The sequence below is a fragment of the Priapulus caudatus genome, unplaced genomic scaffold (assembly GCF_000485595.1).
Source record: "Priapulus caudatus unplaced genomic scaffold, Priapulus_caudatus-5.0.1 Scaffold903, whole genome shotgun sequence".
Classification (NCBI taxonomy): Eukaryota; Metazoa; Priapulida; class Priapulimorpha; order Priapulimorphida; family Priapulidae; genus Priapulus; species Priapulus caudatus.
Window position 1 is genome coordinate 163,251 of NW_014577964.1, and position 15,335 is coordinate 178,585.

Sequence of the window (15,335 nt, forward strand, 5' to 3'; positions counted from 1 at the left end):
CACACATTACCTAGGCAGGTGTTGTATAAAACGCTCACATATTACCTTGCAGTCACGTGTGAAACCTCACACATTACCTGACAGGTGTAAGACCTCACACATTACCCTGGCAGGTGTAAAACCTCACATATTACCTGGCAGGTGTAAAAACCTCACACATTACCTGGCAGGTGTAAACCTCACACATTACCTGGCAGGTTGTAAAACCTCACACATTACCTGACAGGTGTGAAACCTTACATATTACCTGGTAGGTGCTAAAACCTCACATATTACCTGACAGGTGTTGAAACCTCACATATTACCTCGACAGGTGGTGAAACCTCACACATTACCTGACAGGTGTGGAAACCTCACATATTACCTGACAGGTGTATAGAATCATACACTACCTGGTGGTATAGACCTCCTTCATGCATTACCTAGAGTTTGTTCCTTCACATGTTTCATGCGATGATCATTGTTCTCGCAGACAAACCTGAACAGTACCAACGTGATGGTCAAGGGCATATGGAATTATTCCCTTCCACATGTTCACGCAGATGATCGTTGTTCATTCACACGTTCACACTGTTCACGTGTTCTCGCAGACGAACCTGAACAGCACGAACGTCGTGTCGAGGGCGGCGACGAAGCTGCGCGATTACCTGGCGAACACGCGTGCGATCCGTGACGCGATGGCGACGTCGTCTACGCGGCGCGCACGCGGTCGCCAACCTCGCCGCGCTACACGCGCCAGCATCCGAGGTCGCGTCTGTGCTCGTAGACATCGTCAAGCCGCCTCCATGGACGTCGACGCGCCGCGCTGCTCTCGCCGCCGCCAGCTGCTGGACACGTCCTGTACCAGGTAAGGCTGCTGCTCGCCGCTGCCAGCTGCTGGACACGTCCTGTACCAGGTAAGCCTGCTGCTGACCGCCGCCCAGCTACTGGACATGTCCTGTACCAGGTAAGGCTGCAGCTGGACACGTCCTGTACCAGGTAAGGCTGCAGCTGACGCCAGCCAAGCTACTGACATGTCATGTAACCAGGTAAGGCTGCAGCTGGACACGTCCTGTACCAGGTAAGGCTGCCTGCTGACCGCCGCCCAGCTACTGGACATGTCAGTGTACCAGGTAAAACTGCTAATTGTACGTCTCATCAGTTCTAACACATCAGCAATGGAGAAACAATCTCTGTGTCTTTCTGTGCACTCTCATGGTCTTTCCATCAGCAAGACTAACTCCTCTCCCCCCCCCCCTGGCAGGCTGCGTCGCAGCACAGGTCTCACTGTCTTCTCTATCTCTCCCCTCCGCAGGCTCGTGCAGCACGGTGTCTCACTCTCTCCTCCCTCTGCAGGCTTGTGACGGCACGGGCTGTCTCACTCTCTCTCCCTCCGCAGCGTTGTGATGGCGCCGGTGTCTCACTCTCTCTCCTTCCTCCGCAGGCTTGTGCAACACGGTGTCTCACTTCTCTCTTCTCCTCCGCCCTGCGTGACGGCCATGGTGTCTTACTCTCTCCTCCCTCCGCAGGCTGCGTTGCCGGCCACGTGGTCTCTTCCTCTCTCTCCTCCCTCCGGCAGGCTCGTGACGGCGTGGTGGTCTTACTCTCTCTCCTCCTCCGCAGGCTCGTGCCGGCACGGTGTCTCTCCTTTCTCTCTCCTCCCTCTGCAGGCTCGTTGCCGCGCACGGTGTCTCTCCTCTCTCTCCTCCCTCCGCAGGCTCGCTGACGGCGCGGTGGTCTCACTCTCTCTCCCCTCCGCAGGCTCGTCACGGCACGGTGTCTCACTCTCTCCTCCCTCCACAGACTCGTGACGGTGCGGTGTCTCACTCTCTCCTCCTCACTGCCTCGTCACGCGCACCGGTGTCGCACTGCTCTCCTCTCTCCACAGGCCTCATCGACGGCGTGCGGTGTCTCAACTCTCTCCTCCCTCCACCAGCTCTCACGGCGCGGCGGTGTCTCACTCTCTCTCGGCTCCGGCTACGCCCCGTTCCGCTCGATCCCCTCCGCGAGAATGCGTCGTGGGATGCGCGCGAGCGCGCGGGGTACGCGGCCATGTGTGTCTCATGGTTCTCTCCCTTCCGCAGGCTTCCGGGAATGAGCGGGAATGAGCGGGAATGAGCAAGAACTGGTGGGAACGAGCGGGAACAAGCGTAAAATTGTGGAAACGAGAGGTAACGAGTAGGAACGAGCGGGAGCGACTAAAAGGAAGCAGAAGGAAGCAGAAGTAAGCAGGAACGAGGGGAACAAGCGGGAAGTAGTGTGAACGAGCGGGAAAACGCAGGAATGCATGCCAACAAGGCAGGGATGAGAGGAAACAAGTGGATATGAGTAGGAACGAGCAGGAACGAGCGGGAACAAGTGTGGCTGCACATCACCTACGACAATCACTCGTCGCTATGTCACTGTGGGCTACAGCGACTCCACCTACAACACTAAAACCCGTGTCTAAACAACGTCACCCGTGTGCAGTATTGCCATGGTTTTTCATATTGCATTACAGAGGTGCCCTCTACCACACTCACTCGTAATCTGCAAGCTGCGCACGACGACGACACCAGCTACGAAACTCGTTAGAAGATCTATACGTACAGCGGTTCCCCCACAACGCTCCTTCACAACCTACAAGAAGCGCAGCAGCCGCTCGCGGCCCTGTCTCCGTGAAGCCCACAGTGCTGCCCTCTACTCACGCCGCGATTAGTGACGATCAGCGACGTCGTAATCGTTAACGATCAGGATACGCTAATCAGCAATATCATCGGCAATATCCTCGGCAACGCCCTCTATCGGCTCCGCGATCCCCACACAGAGGCAGCCGCGCCCTCTCACTTACTTGGTGATCTGCAGGTCGTGCACGATGATGGCGCCATCGTGCGTGTTCTGTGTGCGCAGACGCAGCCCGGCTCCTGCGCCGCCGCCATCGCCATCGTCATCGTCGTCGTCAGGCTGCACCTCGCGACCCTTGCGCACCCAAACGACACGCGTCGGCTCACCGACGAGGCCCGAGACGCGGCAGCGCAGCGGTAGACTGTCGCCCTCGAATACCACCTGGCTCGTCGACGGCACGAGCTCGAAGAGCGGGATCTCGACGGGCCAGTCTAGAAGAGAAGAAAAGTGCGATGAGACACGGTGGAGAGAAGGGGGAGAGGGTGGGATGGGAGGAGAGAGGGAGGGGTGAAGGGAGGAAGGGAGAGAAGGGAAAGAAATGGGGGAGGAAGAGAGTTGCGATGAGACATGGTCAAGAGAGGGAGGGAGAGGGAGTGATCGGAGGGGAGGGAGAGAGAGTGATCGGAGGGGACAAAAGTGGGAGGGAGGAAGGGAGGAAGGGAGAGAAGTGAAAGAAGTGAGGGAGGAAGAGAAGAGAAGTGCGATGAGACACGGTTGAGAGAGAGAGAGAAGGAGGGAGGGAAAGGGAGAGGGGAAACAGGGAGCGAGGGAGAGGGGGAGAAAGGGAGGAAGGGAGAAGAAGAGAATGAGCGAGAGAAAGAGGGAGAGAGGGTGAGGGATAGAGCGAGATACAGAGGGAGAGAGGAAGGAGAGGGAGAGAGAGAAAGAAATAGGGTTGGTGAGATGTGTGTACGTATGTGCGAAATTTCCAGAATCAGGGCACGTTCTCTCCACCTATAATAACAGCCTTCACATTCAAGCGTCAAAATCAGAGAGCCTTGAAACACGATTTAAAAAAAGCTATGTGGTGCTAGTGCAACCCAACACAACGCAATCATATACATACATACACACGCACGCACGCACGAACGCACACACGCACGCACGAACGCACACACACATGCACGCGCGCATATGCATATGCATGCACGCCTGCAAACACGTGCGGCACACACACGCGCACGCACGCAAACGCACACACCAAACACGCACACGCACACACGCACACGCCCGCACACATGCACGCGCGCACCCCCATAAGCTATTCCCTCTCAGAGCACTAATTAATACCACGCGATGCATTGCGAAATGCATCTAGAAAACAATCGCAGATCGATGAAAAACAATTCCCCTAACGCAATACACAGCTACACGCACGCACGTACGCACGCACATACACAAACACAGCCCTCACAGCTAAGGCGTTCTTTTGCTCTCTCTCTCTCTCTCTCTCTCACACACACGCACGCACGCACGCACGCACGCACGCACACACGCACACACGCACGCACGTACACACTCACACATACGCAGACACGTACGTACGGCTGCCGCAAAGCAAGGCTCGCTAGCTCAGGCAGCAAGCGGCCGTCCCGGCCAGGGCGCATGACCCGATGCGTTTTATTGGCTTCGTTTAATGTTGCCATCGCAGCATCACGGCGACGAAAGCCGAGATGCTGGCGAGAGTGCGTGGCTGGAAGAGGCTGGGGTGGGTTATTGTCAGTGGAAACTGTATACTACACTGACCAAATGAGAGATTAACTCAAACACAAAGCCGCGGAGACAGTTAGACACTAACCCAACACTGACTCCATCAGAGAATAACTAACTCAAACACAGCGCCACGGAATAGATTAGACACTAACTGACACAGATCCGAGTACTAAATCAGTCAACTCAGCCAATCACACAGAGCCAGTCAATGCATCACGCACTAGATCAAATAGCGAACCATGAATGCACCCGACATGAACCACATAGACTATATTACATAGACACAGACAGACAAACAGAAATCTCAGTCGAACAGACAGAGCCAGGAAATGCGATCGATACCACGTAAAACAATAAACCATGGAATGCATCAGGCACTTACCAACACGGAGCAACGAAATACACCAGAAACTCAAACACACACGCAGACTGCATTACGCGATAACTTACTCAAACACGGAACGACGAAATACTTACGGACAGTAATTCACAGAGAGCCACCACGGAATACATCATGCAGGCACTAAATCAAACACTGTACCACGAAATACTTCAGACACTAACTGAAACAGAGCCACGGACCACACATCAGACACTAGTATAGATCAAACGCTGAGCCAGGCAATACATCAGACACACTAATTCAAACACAGTGCTACCGACTGAATCAGCGGCTAACTCAATCACAGCGCTGCGCGAAGCGAAACGTGTCATTACGCCGGGCTCTTACTACGAGCAAAAATGAAAATCCCTAAATTGAAATTGTGCACGCAATCCCCTTGCCTTCAACCGACTAGATTTTCTCGCTCTCTCTTTCTCTCCCCCCCCCTCTCATTCTATTCGCTCTCATATCGCTCTTCTCTCTCTCTCTCTCTCTCTCTCTCTTCTCTAGCGCTGAGTGGCGACACCACTCTCTCTCGCTCGCGTAGCGTCGTCTCGAAGACTGACGATGAGACTGACTCTGCACACGTATCACGCTCTCGCTCTGTCATCTATCTCCCCCTCTCTCTCCCTCTCTCATTTATCCCCCCTCTCTCTCTCTCTCTCTCGCTATCTCATAATCGTGGCATCCCGGTGGCTCGGTCCCAGCTCTCTCTAGCGGGAATACCCACATCCCCCCGGGGGCGATCACGATGGGTTGCCGCAGACCAAATATCGAAGGACAGAGAAAGAATTTATAGACGGGAGGAGGATTATGTAGTTTTATTTCATCAACATGCCCACGCTATTATTGGTATTTAAGTGAACTGATGTCTTCGGGAAACAGGCATTAGGATTCGTGCGAGGGAAAAGAATTGCCGCTTTCACGAACTTCTGCCGGAGAAATGAGATATTTGCAAAAGATTTTAAATTGAGATACGAAACAAGAGAAATAACAGTGATATCCTTGAAGATTGAAGCCTGCCACTGCTCCTATAACTCACCGCTATTTGCTACTACCTGCTGGCTACTACTGCTGCTACGAGCTGCTGCTGGCTACCTTACTGCTTGCTACTACTACTGCTGTATCTACTTGCTGCTGCCTGACTGCTACTGCTCGCTACTGCTGCTACTGCCTACTTGCTGTACGACTGCTGACTAAGAACGATGACTGCGTGACTGCTTACTTGCCTGGCTACGGACTGCTACTGCTACTGCTCGGATGCTACTGCTGCTAGTCAGACGACGTTTACTGACTACTATAAGCCTTCCACACCCACTATTCATGAGACTGCTACAAAACACGTATTGCTCCTACTAGCTACGGTTACTGCTGCTATTTGCTGTTGCTCGTGCCTGCTGCTGTAATGCACTGCTGCATGCACATGCTGCTATTGTTGGTTTTACTGTATTGCTGCTACTGCTACTTCTGCCTGACCTACTCTGCGTGCCTACAGGCCGTTGCTCTCCTGCTGCTGCTGCTGCTGCTGCCTGCTGTGCTGTAGCTGCTGCCTACTACTCGCGACTGCTACTGTTAATACTGACGCAAATTAAGCATGAGACACGGTCAGAAAGGAATCGATCCAATGAGAGAAGACCGTGAGTAATCCGAACGCAGTTAAAGCTATACTTATCAGCGACTAAGCGTCTCCATCTCATTCAGTCGACTGTCCGGTGTCCTAGTTGCACTGTTGTCGGTCTTACGCTTCTGTGTGTCAGCCGTCGACAGCAGCAGCACTAAGTTACACAATGTGAGCGCTGACTACAGCTCGACTCGCGCTACGTGTCACAATGCAGCCCACGAGCGGCTTTGGGAGGAGATGCGTGCTGAGTGTATATGAGTACTCACATATAGTATCACGTAGTATATAGTATATATTATAGTCGATATAGCTACAGTCTGTCAGGCTAGTGTGCCATGGTCGTGTCGTTGTCACAACGTATTCTTGTGCGTAGTGCGTGGATGCTACGTTGTTGCAGACCGTAGATTGGGAGATGCGGTTGAAAGTGTTGCCTGCCTTCACGCGTTTGTGGTGCTGCGTGCTAATACGCGTTCCGCCGTTGCCCTTGAGCCCGCGCGGCTACGCAATTATGTTCCGGACCTATGGTCTGCTCGGTAGCGTTATCCTGAAGGTGCGCTGCAAGTTTCGGTGAATTGTTCAGGCACAGATATTAAATGTGCGCGTGTGTGTAGTGTGGCTCGATTGTATGTTGTGATGTCCACATTAAGATGGGTCAGCACACATAATGCACATAACGACACACGCTTACGATTTACATAATGCGGATGTGGCCGCCGTTACGAACGACAATAACGAACTGGCCTATCGCACGTCCATTGCCTCACGCTACGGCGAACGTCTTTTACGACGCTGGAGCGTGCACACACACACACACACACACAATACACACACACACAATGCCACATATAACGCACGCCGACGCACGCACAAACGAAGGACACACACTACAATTCTACCGCACAAGTGTACACGCACGCACTTAATCCCGACCTGGGCAACGCCGTGCGGATGGCCACAACGGCAGTAGCCCTATAGCACTAATAATAGAGATTAGTTAGTGTTTAGGATGAGAGCCAGACGGCGTGCCGGGCCGGCAGTTAGTATACCGTTACGCGTGCGTGCATGCGTGCGTGCGTGCCTTTCATGTGCGTTGTCGTCTTCCTTATGTACATCCGGTAACGTGTGACGCAGTTATGTGCATAGAGTGTGTGCCTTATGTGGATTAAATGCATCCGGCACACCTAATAAAGATCTGTGGCTGCATGCGGCTGCCGTCGGTCAGTGTCGCCGCTAATCTCGCGCGCTTAGCACGCGACGCGTATTAGCAGCGTCAGGCTTCACTCTCTCGTCTGATATTCAAGATTAGTAACAGCAGTACGCCGACGGACGCCGCCGCCGCCGCCGCCGCCGCCGACGACGAACGACGACGACGACGCAGGCCGGTCGCTGAGGCTTTACGCTCTCTTTCTCTCTCTCTTCCTTCTGTCTGTCTCACTCGTGCGCGTCTTTTTCTTTCTCTCTCTCTCTCTCTCTTCTTTCGTTCTTTCGCCCTCTCGCTCTCTCTCTCTCTACTCTCTCTCCTTCTCTCACACACACACCACACATACAGCGCGCACGCACGCACGCCACGGACGCCACACGACACTACAACACACAACACACCAACGCAACACGCACAAACACCACCACGCACACGCAACGCACCACGCACGCAACGCACACGCACACGCACACCAACACGCACAACGCCACCCCACGCACGCACACCGCACAACGGCACCACACGCACGGACACACAGCACCTCCGCACAACGCACACGCACACGCACACGCAGCACGCACACACACACACACACACAACACGTCACACGCAACACGGCACACACACACACACACACACACACTCTTGTCTCTGTCTCTCATCTGTCTCTCTCCTGTCTCTCTCGTGTCTCTCCTCTCTCTCTCTGTCTCTCTGTCATCTCGTCTCTCGTCTCTCTCTCATGTCTCATCTCTGTCTCTGTCTCTGTCGCTCTGTCTCTGTCTCTGTCCTCTGTCTCTCTGCTGCTCTCCTCTCTCTCAGTCTTCTCTCTCTCTCATCTCTCTCTCTCTCTCTCTTCGCCGTCTCTCTCGCTCTCTCTCTCCTCTCTCTCTCTCTCTCTCTCTCTCTCTTCCCTTTCCCTCTCTCTCTCTCATCTGCTCTCTCAGCTTTCTCTACTCCTCTCTCTCTCTCTCTCTCTCTCTCTCTCTCTCTCTCTCTCACTCTGCCTCCCTCAGCATTCGACCGGCGTACCATTTGCAGCGCGCGTAACTGATTCTCTATACGGACCAAATTTTCGGAGAATTGCCCTCCGACGAATCTCATGGGGGTATTTTCCATCATTAAACCCCGAGTTTATAACGACGCCGAAGATACTTAATAGGCTTTAATTAATTAACGGATTAAAAACTGAGGTTTGAGCGCGGGAGAATCGACAAAGAGTTGAGGTTCTGTTATCGAGGCTGAATCGGGAAATCAATGAAGCATGACGTAACTAAATCAATCTATAAACGAACCGATTCGTTATATTCACGCGTACAGGCGAGTACACACATTCACATAAACGCGCGAGCGTAGGTACCACACCCACCGCACGAACGGACGCACGCACACAACTCAAATATTGATAAACATCGAATGTTGTCTGCTAGTCGTGAGCCCTTCACAGCTACTACGCGTACATACAATCACGATGGCATGCAGCGCGCATCCTGTGTATTTCACCATCACAGGCCGTCGCCTCGGCGCCGAAAGCATGCACGCGCCTACCCCCCCCGCCACCCCACCCCCCCCACTACCTACAAACCTAGTAGCACGCAGAACGAGGGACCAGAATATCTGGCACCCCTACAGAGATAAACCTTGTTTATGCAACTGGACGCTCATCGTTTGACTACGCGGCGGCTGCAGCGATTTGCTTGGTTGTGCGTGCAGGCCGCCAGAGTGAGATGAAGCAGCTGTCGGGCGTGGTACAGAAGCAGCGACGGCAGCAGCTGATGACGCTGCCGTTGTGCGCTTCACTACAGCATCCGGATAGGCAGCGGCAGCAACAGCAACCGCGGCGACAGTGGCAGGCAGCAGTAGTAGTGGGCAGCAAATAGTAGTGGCAGCAGTTAGCACGACACGAAGAAGACGAAGAAGAAGAGGTGGAATAAAAAGAAGAGGAGGAAGAAGAAGAAAGAAGAAGAAGAAGAAGAAGAAGAAGAAGAAGAAGAAGAAGAAGAAGAAGAAGAAGAAGAAGAAGAAGGAGAAAGAATGCACTGACGTCATTATCCATCGACAATGGTAGTATCTGCAATAACAGCAGTAGCGGGGGCGACGACAATAACGATAGTGACGACGATGACGATGAAAAATACAACAATATCTACCCCCTATATCTACCAATATCTACCGATATCTACCAATATCTACCAATATCTACCAGATATCTACCGATATCTCCAATATCTACCCAATATCTACGACAAACTACGACAGCTAGAAGGAACGGCACAGGCAGCAGTGGTGGCACTGGTAGCTTCGGTGTCAATATTCGCAGCAGCAGCATAAACAATACTACAAGCAGCAACAAACAAATACAGCAGCGCGAGCAACAACCACAGACTCAGCAACAACAGTAACAGCAGCAGCGCTGCCATCGCCATTGCCACCACCACCAGCAGCAGCAGCAACAACAGTAACAGCAGCAGCGCTGCCATCGCACTGCCACCACACCAACACCACACCAGCCAGCCAGCAGCAACAACGCAGTAACAGCAGCAGCGCTGCCATCGCCACTGCCACCACCACCAACACCACCACCACCACCACCAGCAGCAGCAACAACAGGGTTAGCCCAGCATCCTACTGGATACCAGCAGCAGCAGCGCCGCAACCGCCACCACCACCACCAGCAGCAGCAACAACAGTAGCAGCATCCTTACTACTACCAGCAGCAGCAGCGCCGCAACCGCCACCACCACCGCCAGCAGCAGCAAACAACAGTAGCCAGCATCCTTACTATACCAGCGAGCAGCGCGCCGCAACCGCAGCACCACCGCAGCTAAGACAGCAAACAACAGTAGCACGCATCTCTTACTTACTGACCAGCGCAGCAGCAGCAGCATCCCTACCACAACCACTACAAGCAGCAGCGCTAGCACCCCACCACCACCACAACCACATCGCCACCGCCACAACCACAACCACCGCCACCACCAACTAGCACGCAACCCACCGACCACATCGCCACCGCCACAACGACAACCACCGCCACCACCACTAGCGCCACCACAACCACATCACCACCACCACCAGCAGCAGAAGCTGCGCGCCCACCACACAGTAGATTTAGAGCCTCCCCACCACCACCTCCACGCCACGTACACCACCCCGTGCCTACTTGCTGTACAGCGCATACTTGCTGAAGTTAACGTGTTTGTACCATTTTGAAATGCGTTCTGTCCCGTTTTGAATTATGCCAGCCCGCCCCCGCTGTGTGCTCTTAAAGTATGCATCTAATGTCTTCTGGCGTCCCTCGCCGCCGTCTCTGAACATTTACCTATTAATTGCCTGGCTAAAGCGCCGTACTACACCACCACCACCACCACCACCACCATCGGTCGCGCGTACGCTGTCTGTAGTGGATGATGGATGGATATGAATCAGCCTCCTCATCTCTCGCAGCCACGCTCCTGTCTCGAGTGCGTGCGCCTTCATTCATTGCCACCAGCGGCCGCACTAGACATACAGCTGCTTGCACTTCCCTCCCTTCCCTCACGCGCGCGCTCTCTCTATCACGCACGCTCGCTCGCTATATAATCACGACGCACCGAAATTACCCCACGCGCTCGCCCCTCCACTCCACTAGCAGTATAGTATATATATATATATAATACTAATATATATATATATATATATATATATATAATATTGCCACACGAGTAGCAACCCGCCCGAAAACATGCACGCAGAGAAGCGATAATCGGCGACGCGACGGCGTTCGTAATTGCCTGTATATAAGATGTCAGGAGGTGGGGGAGGCGGTGAGGGAGGGCGAGGGGAGGGAAGGAAGGTGGCACGGCGTTACGGGCCGCGTGTTCACGAGCCTATATGGCGGCGGGTGGCGCGCCTGCGGGTAAGCTCGAGCTGCAATCGGTTTGCGATAAACACCGACACATCTACCATAGTACGCCGCACAGACACGCACGCACGCCCACGGACAACACGTGCGGTCCGTCTGAGCAGCATCGCACGAATCGCGTAAGCACGCATCGCAATACACTCTTCCCCCCCCACACACTCCTCCCTTCACGTTGCCTCTGCTCCCTCCCTCCATCCATCCACACACCACACTACCACACAAGCACCCACCGTCCGGGCGTACGTCCGTCGAGCGTCCTTCGTCCAATCCATCCAATCCATCCATCGCATCCATCGCCCATCCCCTGACAGAATATACTAGTATATGTATAATAATATACTATATATATATAATTATATATATATATATATATATATATATATCGAAAAGAACTGACGTAGCCGCGACTACGAATCGCGATCCCTTATCGATCTAATAAGATTGACTGATAAGGGCGGCTACTGGTTCTTGTATAGATGTTTTGTAAATCGGAAGGCGCATGCCGCGTTCGCATGATGGATGGCGGCCTGTCTCACGATAGCGATACAGACGCGCCATGAAAGCTCACCGAGGCATCGTCATTTCATGTGGCTGATCCTCTCACATCTTTCTCTCGCCTTTTATATTGCCGCCGAAGCGGCCCGGTCTCCTATGTCTCTGTGTCTCTCTCTCTCTCCCCGGCCGCGCGGTCTGCGCGCTCTCTCTCTCTCTGCTCTCTCTCTCTCTCTCTCTCTCGCTCTCTCTCTCTTCCCGCGGCTCTCTCTCTGTCCTCTCTCTCTCTCTCTATCTTACTCTCTCCCGCCTCCCTTCCCTGCCGCCCCCCGCCCCCGCCTCCCCCTCCCTCTCCTCTCTCTCTCTCTCTCTCTCTCTCTCTCTTCGTCTCTCTCTCTCTCTCTCTCTCGCTCCCTCTCATTCCCCTTTCTCTCTCTTCTCTCACTCATCCTCCATCTCTTTCTCTCCCGTTCCCGGTACGGGAGCATACTGTACGTATACTGAACCATGCGAGCGCACTGTCAGTCTCAAAGCCGGCACTATTAAACTCTTTCCCCCTTTCCCCACTCGTCAGACGCCGCTAGTTCTGCGGCTACCAATTACATATACCATCAAAAAAGACTCCATATCGTCTGATCCAAGTGCATGGGTAAAATACCCTAATCCAAGCGCTAACCAATTTACACTAAATCTAATGTTTTGACGTTAAACGCACCACGCGCGTCACACGTAATATTTTCTTGTCCTGGTCGCTCGATTGCATTGATTGCTGTCCGCCGACATCGGGGTAGTATTGTCCTAATCCTAGCCCGCTATAACTCTTCGTCGTAAAGTTTCTCTCCTGATCCGTTATCAGAAAAAACACATTTATGACAATCCTAATTCCTAGCAATAAACCCTGGGCTCGTTGCTACAACAGCCCCCCGTTGGAGCACGCGTTGCCAGAACGAGTGATTAGTCATGAGAGCTGTTTTAGTTCCTGACGCTTTGTCATGAATCCAACTCTGCATAGGTTCTAGCTCAGTCACAGTGTAATATCTTAGTCAGTTTTAGCATCTCTTTACTATACTAAACGAACAAAATTACAAGGAAATGGAGAAAGATACATTGGCGCCACAACCTCCAAATAATACGCCGCAAACACGGACGCAATCGTCGTCTCCCATTGAATCGGCAACCTTACGACAGCAATTGCCAAATACCGGGTTTTCCGACGTTAGCCTAACGGTTAGGGCGTGTTTCCGACAACGCTATTCTCGTGTCGTAATACTAGTACTTCATTCGCGTTCTACCATAGTGTTAGCCATTCTTGTAGTTTTGCAAAGGGGTCGACAACGCCCGCCAAGATCCTGGAATACGACCAGTGATGCTACAAAGACGAGGAATGCTGCAAAGATAACAGATGCAGGGAAGATGCGGAACGATGCGAGGGATGCTGCGATGATAAACGATGCTGCAAAGAATAGGGATGCTGGCAGACTGGACATGCCGCGCCGATAACGGGGATGCTACGCGGCTGACGGGATGCGGTGACGACGGCGATGTTTCAAAGATGAGGATGCTGCAAGGATGCAAAGACGCGCTCAGCGTGTAATGAAGTTAATGTTAAGCTAGCAGCGACGTTATAAGCAGACGGGATGTTATGTCAGGGCAGCTGGCAAGCGACTCGAATAGAGCAACGCACGTGGCAGCGCAGCATGGCCCTAACAGACTCTGCCCAGGCTAGTAGCCAGACCCTGCCCAGGCTACAGCTAGGTGCCAGACAACCACGTGGCATCCAAGCGTGACTACCTCTCTCCGACCACACGACCACCACTACGAGACACATGTCGTACTGGTGCAGTGGTTCTGACGCGCTTTCAACGACATAGGCCTATACTTATCAGTAGGATATGTAATGTCTGGGGTTACTAATGACAAATTGATAGTGCCAATTTGTCATTATTAACCGCTGGTCAATCAATATAATTGCAATCACGTTGTATAACTTCGTTCATTTCTTGATATTCTTGATCTATTTCATTCCTTGTTTTGATAGTTACGAGAGGGTATTGCCATATAGTAAAGTTACGTGAACATTTGCTAGGAGCCGGCATTCTCGTATACCTTGTCATTAACATTCATTATCGTTCCCGTGCTCGTACGTTCCTACGTTCCTTCCGCCTACGTTCTACGAGAAAACGACTGTTATGACTTATCAATGCTAAGACGAAAATGTTTCTGACAACGGTGCCCTGGACTGATATGCCCTACACGAGAAGCCATGCTGACACTGCAAGTCTAGCGGACACGGACGACGTAAGGTTGCTATACGATGACACGTCTCCGCAGACGTTGCCTTCGCTGGACACCGAAAAACAAAAGCGTTAGGCGAACGACAACAATACAACAATACAAGGCAGAGAAGCAGTTCATGATGAAATGCTATCGTTGGCTGATACAGCGTTGAAGGGTTGTATACCTAAGACACTGACGCACGCACTCACACACGCACCCGTTCATGCACGAACACAGACACGCACGCACGCACCCGTTCACGCACGAACACACGCAAGCACGCACCCACGCGCGCACGGACACAACACGTATAATCTTATCTGATGTTCTATGCCTACTAATATGCGCCACTGCGTAACTACAAGACCTCGGCAGCCGCTAATCACCATGGAGACACGTGTGGCGGCAAAGATCAATCCACGCGCACAATGGAACCCCCCCTCCCCCCGCTCGTTTGAGTCGACGATTGAGACCGCAAATTCATCTACTAATCGCCGTGCGCAGTGCACAACGGGACATAAGTACCCCCCTGCATTGCTCCGACGTGCATATCGTAACGCGACCGTGCGAACATGCGCACTAGCGTTGGCACAGCGCTAACATGGCCGCACGCGCGACACTACACCTCGCTCCCTCTATTCGCGAACAGTATGAGGGTCCCTACGACTGTCTTTCAGGTGTTTATTTCCTTTTCACGCGCGTTGATTATATATATTTGCGGGAGCGCCGTATGTGCGAATCTTCCGGAATAAGCAGGAGCCGGCGATCTCCTAATTAATGCCGACCAACACCAAGTTACAGCTGCGCCTGTCGTAATGAGCGGGCACGATCAGAGCCCGACGAGATGCTTAGTTGCATTAGATGCATGACGAGATGCTTTAGTTGACGGCGGTTTTTGTAGGCGAGATGAAAAAAAAACCCGCGGGTGTTTCAATTTAGCAAGTTTTCAATTTAAGCACGTACGCGCCGTAGCTCGCCGTGCGCGAGTCACTAATTAGACCGCTCACCGAGCACGCATTAACGCGAGACACGCAGCAGGCTGGCTTCATGTGGCGTCTCATACTCTCTCTCTCTCTCTCTCTCTCTCTCTCTCTCTCTCTCTCTC

The 15,335-nt window shown here is 52.8% G+C and overlaps 2 protein-coding genes across 2 annotated transcripts in view; both read right to left on the reverse strand.

Annotated features, from left to right (window-relative positions):
- Positions 1–532, reverse strand: part of LOC106814313 (adhesion G protein-coupled receptor A3-like) — a 12,882-nt gene extending 12,350 nt beyond the window's left edge. Inside the window, exon 1 of the mRNA XM_014818615.1 lies at positions 479–532. Coding sequence (XP_014674101.1) covers positions 479–532 — 54 coding nt within the window. The remainder of the gene's footprint in view (positions 1–478) is intronic.
- A 2,273-nt stretch (positions 533–2,805) lies between these two features.
- Positions 2,806–15,335, reverse strand: part of LOC106814314 (adhesion G protein-coupled receptor A3-like) — a gene marked incomplete at its 5' end in the record, with an annotated part of 62,101 nt that continues 49,571 nt past the window's right edge. The window contains one exon of the mRNA XM_014818616.1: positions 2,806–3,074. Coding sequence (XP_014674102.1) covers positions 2,806–3,074 — 269 coding nt within the window. The remainder of the gene's footprint in view (positions 3,075–15,335) is intronic.